The sequence below is a fragment of the Pristiophorus japonicus genome, chromosome 20 (assembly GCF_044704955.1).
Source record: "Pristiophorus japonicus isolate sPriJap1 chromosome 20, sPriJap1.hap1, whole genome shotgun sequence".
NCBI classification, from domain to species: Eukaryota; Metazoa; Chordata; class Chondrichthyes; family Pristiophoridae; genus Pristiophorus; species Pristiophorus japonicus.
In genome coordinates, this window is record NC_091996.1 from 27,588,296 (window position 1) to 27,606,701 (window position 18,406).

Consider the following 18,406-nt stretch of genomic DNA (forward strand, 5'->3'; position numbering starts at 1 on the left):
CAAAGTAATTCTCAGTTTAGTATATAATCTTCTCCATGTTTAGTGTGTTGTTTAAATTGGGGCAAAACATGTAAAGTGATAAACAGCCAGTTTCCTTCTCGTCATTACATCTCAATCCTTTTGAAATTGTACTTCATTCCATTGGATAAGGAGGTGGGGTCGCATTGCTGGTTAAAGAGGAGATTAATGTAATAGTTAGGAAGGACATTAGCTTGGATGATGTGGAATCTATATGGGTAGAGCTGCAGAACACCAAAGGGCAAAAAATGTTAGTGGGAGTTGTGTACAGACCTCCAAACAGTAGTAGTGATGTTGGGGAGGGCATCAAACAGGAAATTAGGGGTGCATGCAATAAAGGTGCAGCAGTTATAATGGGTGACTTTAATATGCACATAGATTGGGCTAGCCAAACTGGAAGCAATACGGTAGAGGAGGATTTCCTGGAGTGCATAAGGGATGGTTTTCTAGACCAATATGTTGAGGAACCAACTAGGGGGGAGGCCATCTTAGACTGGGTGTTGTGTAATGAGAGAGGATTAATTAGCAATCTCATTGTGCGAGGCCCCTTGGGGAAGAGTGACCATAATATGGTGGAATTCTGCATTAGGATGGGGAATGAAACAGTTAATTCAGAGACCAAGGTCCAGAACTTAAAGAAGGGTAACTTTGAAGGTATGAGGCATGAATTGCATAGGATAGATTGGCTAATGATACTTAAGGGGTTGACTGTGGATGGGCAATGGCAGACATTTAGAGACCGCATGGATGAAATACAACAATTGTACATTCCTGTCTGGCGTAAAAATAAAAAAGGGAAGGTGGCTCAACCGTGGCTATCAAGGGAAATCAGGGATAGTATTAAAGCCAAGGAAATGGCATACAAATTGGCCAGAAATAACAGCGAACCCAGGGACTGGGAGAAATTTAGAACTCAGCAGAGGAGGACAAAGAGTTTGATTAGGGCAGGGAAAATGGAGTATGAGAAGAAGCTTGCAGGGAACATTAAGACGGATTGCAAAAGTTTCTATAGATATGTAAAGAGAAAAAGGTTAGTAAAGACAAACGTAGGTCCCCTGCAGTCAGAATCAGGGGAAGTCATAACGGGGAACAAAGAAATGGCAGACCAATTGAACAAGTACTTTGGTTCGGTATTCACTAAGGAGGACACAAACAACCTTCCGGATATAAAAGGGGTCAGAGGATCTAGTAAGGAGGAGGAACTGAGGGAAATCCTTATTAGTCGGGAAATTGTGTTGGGGAAATTGATGGGATTGAAGGCCGATAAATCCCCAGGGCCTGATGGACTGCATCCCAGAGTACTTAAGGAGGTGGCCTGGGAAATAGTGGATGCATTGACAGTCATTTTCCAACATTCCATTGACTCTGGATCAGTTCCTATCGAGTGGAGGGTAGCCAATGTAACCCCACTTTTTAAAAAAGGAGGGAGCGAGAAAACAGGGAATTATAGACCGGTCAGCCTGACCTCAGTAGTGGGTAAAATGATGGAATCAATTATTAAGGATGTCATAGCAGCGCATTTGGAAAGAGGTGACATGATAGGTCCAAGTCAGCATGGATTTGTGAAAGGGAAATCATACTTGACAAATCTTTTGGAATTTTTTGAGGATGTTTCCAGTAGAGTGGACAAGGAGAACCAGTTGATGTGGTATATTTGGACTTTCAGAAGGCTTTCGACAAGGTCCCACACAAGAGATTAATGTGCAAAGTTAAAGCACATGGGATTGAGAAATGGTTGTCAGACAGGAAGCAAAGAGTAGGAGTATAGGGGGTACTTTTCAGAATGGCAGGCAGTGACTAGTGGGGTACCGCAAGGTTCTGTGCTGGAGCCCCAGCTGTTTACATTGTACATTAATGATTTAGACTAGGGGATTAAATGTAGTATCTCCAAATTTTCGGATGACACTAAGTTGGGTGGCAGTGTGAGCTGCGAGGAGGATACTATGAGGCTGCAGAGTGACTTGGATAGGTTAGGTGAGTGGGAAAATGCATGGCAGATGAAGTATAATGTGGATAAATGTGAGGTTATCCACTTGGATGGTTAAAAACAGAGGGACAGACTATTATCTGAATGGTGACAGATTAGGAAAAGGGGAGGTGCAACGAGACCTGGGTGTCATGGTCCATCAGTCATTAAAGGTTGGCATGCAGGTACAGCAGGCGGTTAAGAAAGCAAATGGCATGTTGGCCTTCATAGTGAGGGGATTTGAGTACAGAGGCAGGGAGGTGTTGCTACTGTTGTACAGGGCCTTGGTGAGGCCACACCTGGAATATTGTGTACAGTTTTGGTCTCCTAACTTGAGGAAGGACATTCTTGCTATTGAGGGAGTGCAGCGAAGGTTCACCAGATTGATTCCCAGGATGGTGGGACTGACCTATCAAGAAAGACTGGATCAACTGGGCTTGTATTCACTGGAGTTCAGAAGAATGAGAGGGGACCTCATAGAAACGTTTAAAATTCTGACGGGTTTAGACAGGTTGGATGCAGGAAGAATGTTCCCAATGTTGGGGAAGTCCAGAACCAGGGGTCACAGTCTAAGGATAAGGCGTAAGCCATTTAGGACTGAGATGAGGAGAAACTTCTTCACCCAGAGAGTGGTGAACCTGTGGAATTCTCTACCACAGAAAGTAGTTGAGGCCAATTCACTAAATATATTCAAAAGGGAGTTAGATGAAGTCCTTACTACTCAGGGGATCAAGGGGTATGGTGAGAAAGCAGGAAGGGGGTACTGAATTTGCATGTTCAGCCATGAACTCATTGAATGGCGGTGCAGGCTAGAAGGGCCGAATGGCCTACTCCTGCACCTATTTTCTATGTTTCTATGTTTGTTGGCCGAGACAGTGGGTTCATAATACCTGCTGGCATTCACGGCGGTAGTGGTCTACAAATTTGCCTTTTGTTTCATTTCACTGTAATTATTACATTCAACTATTATTTGCAGTCGGCCACACACGAGGCAGAGCAAGAAGTCTCCAGAATTTCAAAGTGCTTATGGTGCATCCAGATGCCTGCTTCGGTATCCAATTTATGGGCCCAAGTTTCGGGCCGCGCCCAGAACGGCGCAGCCCCGACCTGGACGCCCGTTTTTCGCGCCCGAAAGTGCGTCAAAAAAAAAGCTGCAGATTCTCCGGCTCCCTGCAGGTCCTTTGGAGCTTGGTGCAGTGCGCTGAAATCAGTGCCGAGACCTCTGCACAGGCACACTACAGTGGCCGCGCATGTGCAGTAGCTCCAGGCGGCCAAAACTGTGTGGGAGGGGCCCGAAGCACGCAGCCCCTATCCCTGACCAAATGGGCTCACTGGGGCGGCGAAGATCAGGCTGCACCTCCCTCGTCCAGCTTCCTCCCCCTTGGCACCCCCAGCTCCCACTCCGCTGCCCGCCCCCCCCCCCCCACCAAGCTCCCGCTCCGACCCCCCCAGCTCCCGCTCCGACACATCTGTGTTTTATTTGCACAAGACTTGATTTAAAGTAAAGATGACATTTATTAAAATTTGACAATTGTAATTGTAATCATTTCCCCCTCCCACTCAAAAGAAATATACTTTGGATTGAAATATATTGTATAGTTAATTTGTAAGTGACTTGGATGGAGTTAATTTTGGACGGGGGGTAATATTGCTCCTAATTTTGAGAATGAGGCACACTATTAATAGAATCCAGAGGGAGCTCTAACTTGCATATACTTCACACTTTCTCTGTTCCTTTTTGAGCAGTGCCATGGGATCTTTTACATCCACCTGAAGAGGCAGATGGTGCCTCGGTTTAACATTTCATCCAAATGACAGCACTTCCAAAAATGCAGTGCTCCCTAAGAACTGCATTGAAATGTCAGCCTAGATAATGTGCTCAAATCCTGGAGTGGGACTTGAATGCACGACCTAACTTGGAGGCAAGAATGTTGTTACTGAGCCAAGGCTGACAATTTAGTTTGCAAGCTTAATATCTTTTTTTTTTGCATCTGTGGTCAGTGTTCCTAGATTGTAAAATTGGAACAAAACACAACAAAATGGATGTACAGATTTAAAAGTGTAAATTACTGTTATTCGTGTAAACCTATTGACAAAAAGTACTTTATGGATGCTGGAAATGCAACTTGGAAGGAAAGTTAAAAGCAAGTCTTTGGAGTAATCAGATAAAGGTTACATTTTACACCAACCATTGGAAGCCATTTCACTTCTTCCCTGCTGCCTTACAGATTTGTCAACTCCAGATACGAATGCAAAAAATATACTTATTTCAGCATAAATATAGCGCCTCAATAGTTTTTCAAAAAAGCTTTTCCAGAAAATCTCCAATATGGTAACGATGTTAAACAATTCTAACCGCCCCTATTAAGAAGTAAGGCATTTTGATCTTTAGCACTAATCAGAATTCCATGTTATTTCCAAGCTTATTGTACAAATTGAAATGTAGCTTGACTTTAAATTATTCTACAGTGTTTTATGTGTCCTTTTTAATGAAAATTTCCAACACAATCTTGAATAAGTAGTCCCCTCTCACCTTGTCGTGCAAAATGTTTTGAACTGACAATTTAATTTGGATGTAGGATAAAGAACTGATTTATAAAGTGGGACTTATGACATAAATGCAATCTTGATGTCCAAAGGTCTGAGCTTGGATCAGTTCCACGGATGTGGCTATATCAGTGACCTCTCTGAATTGTGTTCAGAATCAGAAATGCAAGGAGTTGCTGGCTGTCTTTAAATAATCCTGATTGTATGAGTCCACAGAGTAGAGCTTTTTGGATTGTTCCTGTCTCTTCCCTCGAACTTTTCTGTGGTTGAGAATTATTGTCAAGTTAATGCTTTTTAAAGGACGTGGATTTGCAGGTTCAATATCTGACTAAGGAGTTTTTAACACAATCTTCAAATGGGTTTCAGATGTATTCATATCTAAAGCAGAAAAATGTTACAATATTCAGCGGGTGTCAAGAACAGCTGATCTAACAAATTCTCAGTCTTGTTCACTTCATTCTGTTTAAATTCCAGAGTGGGGGAATTGGTACTAAAAAGTAGCTGACAGCTGCACGAATCTTGATACAAAAAATGATTGCTGTTTTAAACCTCCAAAGCCCAGCGCATCCTTTTTGACACCAATTTAGAATGGAATATTGCAATCTAATAATTAAATAGTGGCTCACCAATTTGTTTTAACACTGTGCAAATAACTTCATGCAGTTTTTAACACTTGATGTCTGTTGTATTTCATCTGATTTTATGCTATTCCACACAGATCTAAAACTCAAATGACTTTCTGTATTTCTGAAAAATTATTGGGACAGTTTGGCTATCCGTATCTGTTTGCTTGTCCATATTTTTAGAAGAGATAACTGGGTGAATATCGTAATTTGCTCCTTCTGGTAAATTCACTTTTGTTATATAGAGGATATATTTTTTCTCACTTTAAATGCCATAACTTCATATGCTGCAACTAACTGGTGTCAATTTGGAACTTTACAAATTGATTTTATGAGAGTTTTTCCATCTGATCCTAAGCATTGCTCTTTGAGTTTGGTTTACCCATCTCAATCTACACACTGTGGTGTGAGCTACTTTAGATTTAATCATGCACAGCTATGCAATTGACTAATTTGAATAACTGCATTTAAATGCAATCTGTTTTAAAACGGGTAATGTGGTCTGTTCTGTTAAACTGTTTTAATCCCGATCTAGATGTACTGTAATCAATATAATCTCAAAAATATTAAACTTGCTGAAACAGTTCCAAATGTTCTTAAACTGACTTATTATTCTTTTATTGCAGCAATGCACCACAGAGTGGATTCTCTCTTATTCAAGTTGATAGTATGAATGTCACCATGAAGGAGATTCTGCAGAAGGCTCTAAAAAGGAGAAAAGGTTCACAAAAGGCTGCAGGTAAAAATGAGAAGCCAAGAATTTTAAATTGACTAATTGAGTAATACACAATGCTGTGATTTAATGGACATTGATGTAATGTGACTAGTGACTCTTGCATCTGTGCTCTTACAATTGTATGGCATTTTTGTTACATTTGGATCTTTAAACTTTGTATTTATAAAACTAGCCTTCCCATTTTTAACATTTAGATTGCTTATAGGTTCAGAAAAACGTTTGTTCCCCAGGCTGTCCAGATTTGTACATTTTCAGCTCATGCACTGATGCTGAAAAAAGGTGTAATACATTGATACAGAAATCAGAGATATCCTAAGGTACAAAGCAAAATAGCTAAACCACAATTTTACATAAAAGTTTTTTAAAAATCACGATGCCTGTGCTCGACATTGTTATTTCTCCCTTCTTACTTATTCTTTACCCTTTTTATTTTAATTTTATTTTCTACTAGCCATCACTCTGATTTCCACACATTCTGGATTTTTTCCCATCTTTTGTGCTTCCAGCATCTATTTTCGAGTTGGAAGTAACTTTTTTTTAATATAGCGGTTGGTTAAAACCAAAGGCTGGTTAATTCAAATGGCAAAGGCCTGAAGGTTAGCATATGTGTCAAACAGGAGCAGGATGCCCAAGGATGCGTCTTCTCATTGACAACCCTGGAAGGAAGAGTGCATCTGGATGAGTGAATTTTGTGGTTCGCTTCACTGTTTCCTTTTTCCATATTAAAAAGGCATAAGATTCATTTGTAAGCTGGCTATTAACAAAAATACACCAGCAAAGTTTCTGTGGATTTGGTGCAAGGGAATCGCCATGTTGCATACAATTTCAAAACATTTGCTTCATTAAAATAGATGTATCTGGAGCTTTATGGGGGTAACATATAAACACATTTCTAAGAAAATTAATTTTAGGGGGAACCTAATTATTTATCCTTCTAGGCGGAGAAAGTACTGATTCTTTATACTTATCTGTACAATTACGATCTCTCAAGACTTATGACATTATTCCCCTTTGACATTCTTTTTATATGTTTGATTTTTTTCTGTCCAACTTTCTCCCTTCCACATCTTTCATCTTGCTGGGGTATGGTTCACAGGAACTGGAGCTGAACTTTGGTCAAATAGTCATCCATTATTCAGATGTGCGAGTCTCAATAATGAATGTCAGCAAGCTCGTCAATCATGAGGAATCTCAAATACAACAACAACTTGCATTCATATAGGTCTTTAACGTAGGAAAACATCCCAAGATACTTCACATGAACATAATTAGGCAAAAAATTGACACCAAGCCGAAGAAGAAAATACTAGGATGGGTGATTAAAAGTTTGGTCAAAGAGGTAGGTTCTAAGGAGGGTCTTAAAGGAGAAGAGCGAGGGAGCGAAGTGGAGAGTTTTAGAGCGAGAATTCCAGAGCTTGGGGCCGAGACGGCTGAAGGCACAGCCGGCAATGGCGGGACGTAGGTTAGTGGGGGATGCGTATGTGTATAAAGTTGGAGGAACGCAGAGTTCTTGGAGGGTTGTAGGGCTGGAGGAGGTTACAGTGAAGGGACGTGGAGGGATTTGAGCACAAGGATGAGAATTTTAAATTTAAATGTAGGTCAGTGAGCACAGGTGTGATGGGTGAGCCGGACTTGGTGTGGGTTAGGATATACAGAGCAGAGTTTAGTGAGCTCATGTTTATGGATAGTAGAAGATGGGAGACTGGCCAGGAGAGCATTGGAATAGTTTAGTGTGGAGACAACAGATGGCTGGAGGCAGGAGCGGAAATGGGCCATGTTATGGAGGTGTAAGTAGATAGTCTTTGTGATGGTGAGGATATGGGGTCGGGAGATCAGTTCAGGGTCAGATAGAATGCTGAGGTTGCAAATTGTCTGGTCGAGCCTGAGACTGGCCAGTGAGGGGAGGGAAAAGCTTACAGTGTCAGCTAACTGGGGCCAAGAAAAGAAGTTAGGCAGTCAGCACTTTAGTGGGAATAGAGTTGAGAGTGCAGGACATGGGTCTTGTGGACAAGATTACTGAGCCCAATCCTGTCCTCAATTAATTTTTATATAAACTTTTCAGTCGGGGTCACTGAATAGCAATCAAGGGTGGAAACCCTGATGTTTTTCATTCCACCCCCTCCACTCCCAGCTAAGGGAGACAGCAGTAATCACATCCTGGTTGAGATCAACTCACCCAGTGAGTACTAAATTAGCAGATTGGGAATTGAGCTTGAGACATTCTGCTCCTGGTAGCTTACTATCCAATGATATGTAGCAGGTAGGGGTAAGGAGGAAACTAAAAGACTTTCAGAATTTTGAACGGTTCCAAGAGGGTAAATAGTGAAAGTTTTTTTCCGCTGCTTGGTAACAAGATGTCATAATCTGAGATTATCACTGGATAACGAAGGGGGATGTTAGAAGACATTTTTTCTACTGTTACAGCATGAAAAGCTTTATCACAAGTAGCTGCTATGGCAGAGATTATAACATTATTTAAAAGGAAATTGGATAAATATTTCAAAAGGAAGAATATAAAATATGAGGGAAAATTCGATTAAGAGTTGAGAGTTTTGGGTCAAGAGTTAGCAGGTGCATTGGGCACTGTGGCCTCCGTTTGTGCGAGTAGTCCTGTAATTCTTTCAACTGGTACTCCAATACTGTCATTTACTAGTCTTTTTATCTCTGCATGTACTATTTAGTACTTGCCTCGGCCCTAAGCTCTGGAATTCCCTGCTTGATTATTCCATTACCATTGATGACCATTGCAAAATGAGAAAATAATCTTGAAGTCGGGATAATGGAAACAAGATTATAATAAAATATTTAATGAACCTATCTACAACAACAACTTGTATTTTTATATAGTGCCTTTAACATAGTGAAACATCCCAAGGCGCTTCACAGGAGTATTATGAGATACAAAATTTGACACTGCACCACATAAGGAGAAATTGGGGCAGGTGACCAGAAGCTTGGTCAAAGAGGTAGGTTTTAAGGAGCATCTTGAAGGAGGAAAAAGAGGCGCTGAGTTTTAGCCAGGGAATTCCAGAGCTTGGGGCCTAGGCAACAGAAGGCATGGCCACCAATGATTGAGCGATTTATAGTCAGGGATGCTCAAGAGGACAGAATTAGAGGAGCGCAGACAGGGGTGGAGGGGGTTGGGGGCTTGGAGTTGAGGGGCTGGAGGAGATTACAGAGATAGGGAGGAGGGGCGAGGCCGTTGATTTGAAAACAAGGATGAGAATTTTGAAATCGAGGCGTTGCCTAACCGGGAGCCAATGTAGGTTGGCGAGCACAGGGGTGATGGGTGAGCGGGACTTGATGCGAATCAGGACACGAGCAGCTGAATTTTGGATCACCTCTAGTTTACGTAGGGTAGAATGTGGGAGGCCAGCCAGGAGCACGTAGGATTAGTCAAGTCTAGAGGTAATAAAGGCATGGGTGAGCGTTTCAGCAGCGGATGAGCTGAGGCAAGAGCGGAGACGGGCGATGTTACAGAGGTGGAAATAGGCGATCTAAGTTATGCTGCAGATATGTGATCGAAAGCACATTTCAGGGTCAAATATGACACCAAGGTTGTGAACAGTCTGGCTCAGCCTCAGACAGAAGTTGCGGAGAGGGGTGGAGTCAGTGGCTAGGGAACGGAGTTTGTGGCGGGGACCGAAAACAATGGCTTTAGTCTTCCCAATATTCAAACGGGAGAAAGATGTGAGGTCAGGGCTAAGGCAGGGGGGACGGTCTCTGAAGTCTGGCCCGGTGGGCAAGGGGAAGAAAGGGAAGAGGCAGAGGCGGTCGAATGGATGGTCTCAATCTTAGAGACAAAGAAGTCTATGAGCTCCTCACACTTATTGTCAGAGGTGAGGGTGGAGACTGGGGAGAGGGGTTTAAAAAGACGGTTAGCAATGAAGAATAGAAGCTGGGGTTTATCTTTACATTCCAGAATGATTCTGGAATAGTGAGCAATTTTGGCAGACGAGAGCAGGACCCGGCAATGCTTTATGTGGTCCAGCCAGATCTGGCGGTGAATTGCTAAACCAGCATATCCGTTCAAGTCTGCATCCCTTGGACCTAAGGGAGTGAAGATCAGGGCTGTACCAGGGGGAACGCCCAGGGTGAGTAATTTTTTAACAGGGACTAGGGCATCAAAGGTGGTGGTGAGGGTGTGATTGAGCAGATCGGTAGCTGCAGAAATGTCATGGTGAATGGAGGGCCAAAGGTTGGACAGTTGGAAGTTCATACGTGCAGTTGTAAGAGAGTCGGGAGAGTTTTTTTTCCAGGGACGAACACAGAAGGTGGAAGGGTTGTGGGGGGGGAGGGGTGTGGAAGGGGGATATGGGTGGGGAGCGATACGAGGAAGTGGTCAGAGATGGTCTTATCTGCGATTAATAGGATGGGAGAAACGAGTCCTTGAGAGATAACAAGGTCGAGGGGGTGGCCATGAATATGGGTTGGGAAGTTTACATGAAGATTAAGGGAGGATAGGAGGCTAGTGAACTCCGAGAGCATGATGAATTGAGATGGAGGTTGAAATCACCGAGGATGTGAAGTCGCTCGGTGCAGTAGGAAGAAAGTAGTGAGTTAGACTGGGTGTTGTGTAATGAGAGAGGATTAATTAGCAATCTCATTGTGCGAGGCCCCTTGGGGAAGAGTGACCATAATATGGTGGAATTCTGCATTAGGATGGAGAATGAAACAGTTAATTCAGAGACCATGGTCCAGAACTTAAAGAAGGGTAACTTTGAAGGTATGAGGCATGAATTGGCTAAGATAGATTGGCTAATGATACTTAAGGGGTTGACTGTGGATGGGCAATGGCAGACATTTAGAGAACGCATGGATGAATTACAACAATTGTACATTCCTGTCTGGCGTAAAAATAAAAAAGGGAAGGTGGCTCAACCGTGGCTATCTAGGGAAATCAGGGATAGTATTAAAGCCAAGGAAGTGGCATACAAATTGGCCAGAAATAGCAGCGAACCTGGGGACTGGGAGAAATTTAGAACTCAGCAGAGGAGGACAAAGGGTTTGATTAGGGTAGGGAAAATGGAGTACGAGAAGAAGCTTGCAGGGAACATTAAGGCGGATTGCAAAAGTTTCTATAGGTATGTAAAGAGAAAGAGGTTAGTAAAGACAAACGTAGGTCCCCTGCAGTCAGAATCAGGGGAAGTCATAACGGGGAACAAAGAAATGGCAGACCAATTGAACAAGTACTTTGGTTCAGTATTCACTAAGGAGGACACAAACAACCTTCCGGATATAAAAGTGGTCAGAGGGTCTATTAAGGAGGAGGAACTGAGGGAAATCTTTATTAGTCGGGAAATTGTGTTGGGGAAATTGATGGGATTGAAGGCCGATAAATCCCCAGGGCCTGATGGACTGCATCCCAGAGTACTTAAGGAGGTGGCCTTGGAAATAGCGGATGCATTGACAGTCATTTTCCAACATTCCATTGACTCTGGATCAGTTCCTATCGAGTGGAGGGTAGCCAATGTAACCCCACTTTTTAAAAAAGGAGGGAGAGAGAAAGCAGGGAATTATAGACCGGTCAGCCTGACCTCAGTAGTGGGTAAAATGATGGAATCAATTATTAAGGATGTCATAGCAGCGCATTTGGAAAATGGTGACATGATAGGTCCAAGTCAGCATGGATTTGTAAAAGGGAGATCATGCTTGACAAATCTTCTGGAATTTTTTTGAGGATGTTTCCAATAAAGTGGACAAAGGAGTACCAGTTGATGTGGTATATTTGGACTTTCAGAAGGCTTTCGACAAGGTCCCACACAGGAGATTAATGTGCAAAGTTAAAGCACATGGGATTGGGGGTAGTGTGCTGACGTGGATTGAGAACTGGTTGTCAGACAGGAAGCAAAGAGTAGGAGTAAATGGGTACTTTTCGGAATGGCAGGCAGTGACTAGTGGGGTACCGCAGGGTTCTGTGCTGGGGCCCCAGCTGTTTACATTGTACATTAATGATTTAGACGAGGGGATTAAATGTAGTATCTCCAAATTTGCGGATGACACTAAGTTGGGTGGCAGTGTGAGCTGCGAGGAGGATGCTATGAGGCTACAGAGTGACTTGGATAGGTTAGGTGAGTGGGCAAATGCGTGGCAGATGAAGTATAATGTGGATAAATGTGAGGTTATCCACTTTGGTGGTAAAAACAGAGAGACAGACTATTATCTGAGTGGTGACAGATTAGGAAAAGGGAAGGTGCAACGAGACCTGGGTGTCATGGTACATCAGTCATTGAAGGTTGGCATGCAGGTACAGCAGGCGGTTAAGAAAGCAAATGGCATGTTGGCCTTCATAGCGAGGGGATTTGAGTACAGGGGCAGGGAGGTGTTGCTACAGTTGTACAGGGCCTTGGTGAGGCCACACCTGGAGTATTGTGTACAGTTTTGGTCTCCTAACTTGAGGAAGGACATACTTGCTGTTGAGGGAGTGCAGCGAAGATTCACCAGACTGATTCCCGGGATGGTGGGACTGACCTATCAAGAAAGACTGAATCAACTGGGCTTGTATTCACTGGAGTTCAGAAGAGTGAGAGGGGACCTCATAGAAACGTTTAAAATTCTGACGGGTTTGGACAGGTTGGATGCAGGAAGAATGTTCCCAATGTTGGGGAAGTCCAGAACCAGGGGTCACAGTCTAAGGATAAGGGGTAAGCCATTTAGGACCGAGATAAGGAGAAACTTCTTCACCCAGAGAGTGGTGAACCTGTGGAATTCTCTACCACAGGAAGTAGTTGAGGCCAATTCACTAAATATATTCAAAAGGGAGTTAGATGAAGTCCTTACTACTCGGGGGATCAAGGGGTATGGCGTGAAAGCAGGAAGTGGGTACTGAAGTTTCATGTTCAGCCATGAACTCGTTGAATGGCGGTGCAGGCTAGAAGGGCTGAATGGCCTGCTCCTGCACCTATTTTCTATGTTTCTATATCGGTAATAACATTTTTATGGAACTTGGGTGGGTGGTAGAGAATGAGAATTTTAAATGAGATGAGAGGGGTGTAATAAAGTGAGATGCTCAAAGGAGGAGGAAGTGCCAGAGAAGTCGGGGGACAGACCAAGGTGTGATTTGCTGATGAGCGCCACCACGGCAATCTGAGCGGGACAAGTGGTGGAAGGTATAACCAGGTAGGGAGGCTTCATTTAAGGGTAAGGCGTCATCGCCCCTCAACCAAGTTTCTGTCAGGGCCATCATGTTGATGCCATCATCCACGATAAACTAATGGATGGGAAGGGCCTTATTCGCAACTGAACGAACATTCTGGAGAGAGATGGTTGGTGATGGCTGCCCCACTGCCAGCGTCCACAGGGTTAGCGCTGGGGGGGCAGTGGGAGGAGATTGGCAAGATTCGCCCCCAGTCGGCATGTGAGTAGGATGGGACAGTTGGGGTTGCTGCTCGTAAGGAGACAGTAACAACTACCTCAATAGGCCCTTTGTAGGATTCCAATGAGGCACAGAGAGAAGCTGTAGGCTTATCTAGGAGGGAGTCAAACCTGGGACGGCGGCAGGAGAGTAGGAAGGTCGAAGAGTAATGAAGGATTGAGGTGGGGATTTGGCATGGCTGAGTATCCGAGAGAGAGGAGATGAAAGGAGGCGTGACGACAGGAGAGAATGGTCAGGGAGGGATCAAGAGAAAAGGAAAGGGGGGTTAAAAGTGGAAAAGCTTTGAATGGCTCGGGTCAGGAGCGGCAGCCACAGTGTGCATGCGAATGAACACAGGAAAAGCTCAGGTTACATAGGCATGTTTAAATGTGGTAGTTAATCTCGGAACTATCTGCACTGGTTTCATTTTAGTATTTAATAATGGTACACCAATACGTTAAAAACAGTGACTGTAAGACTATAAAATTAGCATCTCATTCATTGTACTATGATATTCAGATCACTTTTCAAAAACTGTAAAATGGGGTTAAGTAATTCATTCAATCTTTTAAAAAGTCCTTACAAGCTGTTCTGCAGATCTTTTAAGGATGCATTTAAAAAGACAAACCGGCTTGCGCTGACATCCATCAAGTGGATTCCAATAGACCATGTCCACGAGCTAGCATTGTTGGTGGCATAGTTGGTTCATTTCAAGACTAATTGGTAACTTTTTTCAATAAAATACCTAGAAAAGTGTAGTCCCTGTAGAGATTTTGCAAAAACTTGTTAAAATCTCAGTGGGGACTGAGCTTAAAAGACCACTCCTGATTGGTCTGGAAACGTACCAACTACAGTGTTGTTAGTGCTAGGTAGTGGATGCACTCCTTGGGGATCCCCTTAGTCGATGTCATCAGAGCATGTCGGCTTGACTTTTTAATGCACCAGATGGATAGCCTTCAGGGCTCTACACAAGAGTCCTAAAATATGAATTCTAAAAAAAGACTACTTTTTTGTTAGATACTTAGTAAACCTATTTTTTTAACGTTTACTCGTGAAGTCCTTTACCCTTTTTAACGTGAAACTCAGGAGTTAATACATCTTTAAAACACTTAACGTATGAATATTTCTAATCTTCTATACCCGAATGCGAAACAGTAAAACATCATTAGCTACTACAACATGTAAAACTGTCTAGTTGTGGACAAAGGTGCATGAATTTTGGATATCTTTTTGTCATGGATCACAGTTTTAAATCCCGTACACCACGTTTTAAATCCCGTATAATAAAACGCTCAGAATTTTTCTCAATCTAACATATAAAGCATACAGATCCATTCTTGCCTGAGTTAATGGTTTCTAATATACTTCAGTTTCTGTCTGTGTTCAAACCAAGCAGAATTCTTGTACGTAAAAAGGTTTAACATTGAAACCTCATCCACAAAATACCATCAGATTGTAAAAGTAGATTTTCAGCAATTTTTCTTTTCAGAAGTCTTTTCTGGAGTATAATCTGTCAAAGATTTAATTAACTATCTGGGGATGAAACGTGAAGTTTTATTAAAAGTTTCAATAGATAAAGTAGAAAAGGACATGGATGAGCTGTCTCAAGGCCATATTCGGTGGGGCCGATAAGAGCTGTAAAAAATGGCAGAGGAGCATTTAACACACTGAAATCTGATTCACACAAAAAGCTGGTAGGGTGGTTGTGGATCAAACCTGCTAGCGCCTGCAAGCAATTTGGCCACTTGCCAAGAGCCATTGTTCACCCTCAGCTGTGGCATTGCAGTCCAGATGTGCCAACTGCACGTTCTGATTTTGCCAGCTGACTGCGCCGTTTGATAACCAGCTCTCTGGATGCCCATCACTGGCCGCAGAGATAGAATTAAATGATGATGATCTTCCCACAAGTTGCAGGAGGAAGCAATGCATATAAATCTTGATTTCATCTCAGCATGAGAAGTCTTTATCCATCATCACTCATAATGAACAAGTCGTTAGCTTCGATGAATGGTTCTGCATTTTTGAGAGCTGCTTTTGTTCGCTTTTTGGGTGACTTTATGCATTCTGGGGGTCACATTATCTCACTAGCAAGGGAGAGATTAGTTCATCGTGCCAGGGTAATGTTTAAACAGTTCTCGCCTGCATTAGAGGGCTCTCAGCTATGACCAGAAAAACATTACTTAACCTGTGCATTTCAATCCACTTTGAAATTTTAGTTCATTTTTATTTTGCTGGTTATTATTTCTGGAAGTGTAGTACATTACCAATACCTGTAGTGGCTTCAGTAAGTAGGTGAAGCCATTCCTTATTGATGAGTAATTTCTGCATTCTGCAATACCAGTGCATAAAGGTACATGAAATAAAAATATTGAATTCCAATATAGAAAACATTTCTTTAAATGTTTGCTTTAAAAAAATTAAAGATGGACTAACTCTAATTCTGGTATGTGATGAAAGCATAAGTAGCATTGTTCAAGTGCAAAGTTAAATATATCGATAAAAATATTTCAGAAATTGTTTTGAACTATTACTCTTGTATCTAGTGTCAATAATTTGTATTTGGTATTTTGGTACATTACAGAATGAATAATTACTGTGTTTTATCAATTGCGTCAGCTCAATTTAATGCCTCGTGCATCCCAAAGAAACAGAAAAGCAAGCAATATTTTCAAAGGGCCTTTTATGTTTGCAAATAAAATGAGTAGTGGCCCAGATTGGAATATGATATCGGTACGCTGGGGGAGGAGTGAGGAAAGAAACAAACTTGAGTTGGACAGCTTTGAAACTTTTTGTTTCAGATGACTGATGGCCAACTTGTTAAGGAATGGTTGTGTAGTGGCTTTATAAAAGTCATTTAAGCATTCAAAAAAAATCAAATCAACCAGTCACACTCGTGGTAAGTTTCATCAGTCCGAGCAAAGGAAAGAGTGCGACCAGCAGTTTCTCACAACAGCAAGTGTGTCTTCTGTCATTGAAAAGCCCATATCTCACTTGTGTGTCCTTCAGCTGGAAGGAAGAAAATGATGAAGCGTGCAAAAAGTGATAAAGTATAGGAAATATTGTATATCCCTATCGATTCATCTACACGCAAGATGTACTTCAGTTTAAGTACTTAAATTAATGGGCTTAAAATGACTATATATCGACTAAAATATATAAATGGTTCAGCTAACTGAGTAACCTATGTACGCCATACACATGAATGAAAATGCTAAATCTTATTGACTAAAGACATGTCATAGGCTGAAAACTATTGTGTTTAATTGATCTGTGTTGAATATTCTCCATGATTTGAAAGTTTACTTTTTCTCTTTGGTGTGTACCATTAGTTCTCAAGAATATTTTAGCCCACTGTCGGGGACCTTTGCCCACATTAGTAAAACTGCACTGATCCATCCTCTGGTTAAATAATGTTCATGTACAATTTTTATTACCCATTATGAAGGTGACTTTTTTTTTGGGGGGGAGGGAAGTTTCTTAATAACTTCTGTGTTTTGAGAGCACTGATTTAATTGCTTGTCAATCCCTAGCATCAAGTGGCAGGACTTCGAAGAGCTGCTCTTGTAAAGCAACCTATGTAACTGTTGGGTACCTTTCTTAAGTTGACACTGTAAAATTCTCATCTCGTTACCAGTTTCTTGACCATCTGTACTCTGTGACACTGAACTTTCTGTAATGCTTTCCATGTTGGAACAAAATTTTGTAGAAATAATTAATAACTTTGGGCTACTGGAAATTAATTAACATGTTTTTTAGGAAATGGTAATGCCATTTGTTGTAGCTTGTGATCGGCTCCATCAGATTGCAAAGTTAAAAATCTTGTTAATTGTTAGCCAGCAGATTACGGATTTGGCTCCCTTCAGTTGGCCATCAAAAATTACTTTGATGACCAAAGTTTGGAGCTACTGAAACTGGAACAATATTTAGATTGGAAATCAGGCAAACTCAAGTTCTCAATCTTCAACGGTAATTTCAGAAGCTATTACATAAGTGTGCATACATAGAAAGCATTGCATTAATTGTGTATATAAAGTTGCAAAAAATACACAACATAATCATAGTGCGGAGGTATTTAAAATGTTACAATCCTTCAGCTGTACTTTTATGAAAGTTAATTGTTGCACTATCTTCAGCATGTAAGTAGCTGACAAATCTTTTTCCTTTTAGTGCTGGATTAAGTGTCTTTCCTTAAGAATACTTGGTCCATTATCTTTTGCCTTCAACAATTGATGTGAACTGCATTAGATAGAGAAGTCCAACAACTGATCAAAATGTCCTTCAGTAATCACCTCAACAGTGAAGCAGAGCAAAACTGAAATTGTGCGCAATTCTGAATGTGCAAGTAAACTTCCCCATGTCATTATATGTAGATATACTGAATTATGTTTAAAAAGAGGCTTTTCTAGCAAAACTGCTCTTGGAAAGCTATTGCTATATAAATATTAATGTAAAACACTATTGCGTGTGGTAAATTGTTCTTGAAGATTCTAAGTACAGTAATTGCACAAACAAATCTCGTACATTTTAACAGCAACATTATTAACCACGTATATATTTTTTAATGTTTAGAGCTTTCCACCATTTTTAATCTGCAGCTCACTGGGGGATGGATCAGGGGTTGGGTGGGTTAATCTTCATAGCGCAGATCCTTTAAGCAGTGGAGCCTTGAAGGAAGAGCAGTTGCCTCACTGAAAGAGTGAAGCATAATTGATGTGTTGATGGCAGAACAGAGGATTCCCGCAAGTGCGTTCATTTCCTAGCATTGCTGCTGACGTGTTTGATCCGTTTGTGTTTTTTTGGAACCTGCATGCTCACTGGTTTCCCTATAGCTTTACCGTTTCAAGCGGTGAATGGTTTGCCATCAGAGGAGCCCCTAACTACATTTTGATTTGTGCATCAAAAAAAAATTTACCTGCACAACAAATCCAAGCTCGAAATATGTTTGGCATCATCACTTCATGCACAGAATGTTTATTTCTAACAGTACTATCTCCCTTAAACAAAAAAAGTTATACATATTTTTTTTATATATAAAAGTTAAAGATTTTAATATGTATTAATACACACTCTCGAGTTATTTGCCAACTGTTGAATGATGTATATTTACTACATTACAGACACTACATAAATACAAGTTGTTGTTAAATAAGAAGGTTACTCTT

General features: G+C 41.6%; 1 protein-coding gene across 5 annotated transcripts in view; it reads left to right on the forward strand.

Moving 5' to 3' along the window:
• mapkap1 (MAPK associated protein 1) overlaps nucleotides 1-18,406 on the forward strand; it is a 253,838-nt gene that overhangs the window by 143,961 nt on the left and 91,471 nt on the right. For all 5 annotated transcript variants that reach the window (XM_070862645.1, XM_070862643.1, XM_070862641.1 and 2 more), the window contains one exon: nucleotides 5,781-5,893. In XM_070862645.1, the coding sequence (XP_070718746.1) occupies nucleotides 5,781-5,893 (113 nt within the window). The remainder of the gene's footprint in view (nucleotides 1-5,780; nucleotides 5,894-18,406) is intronic.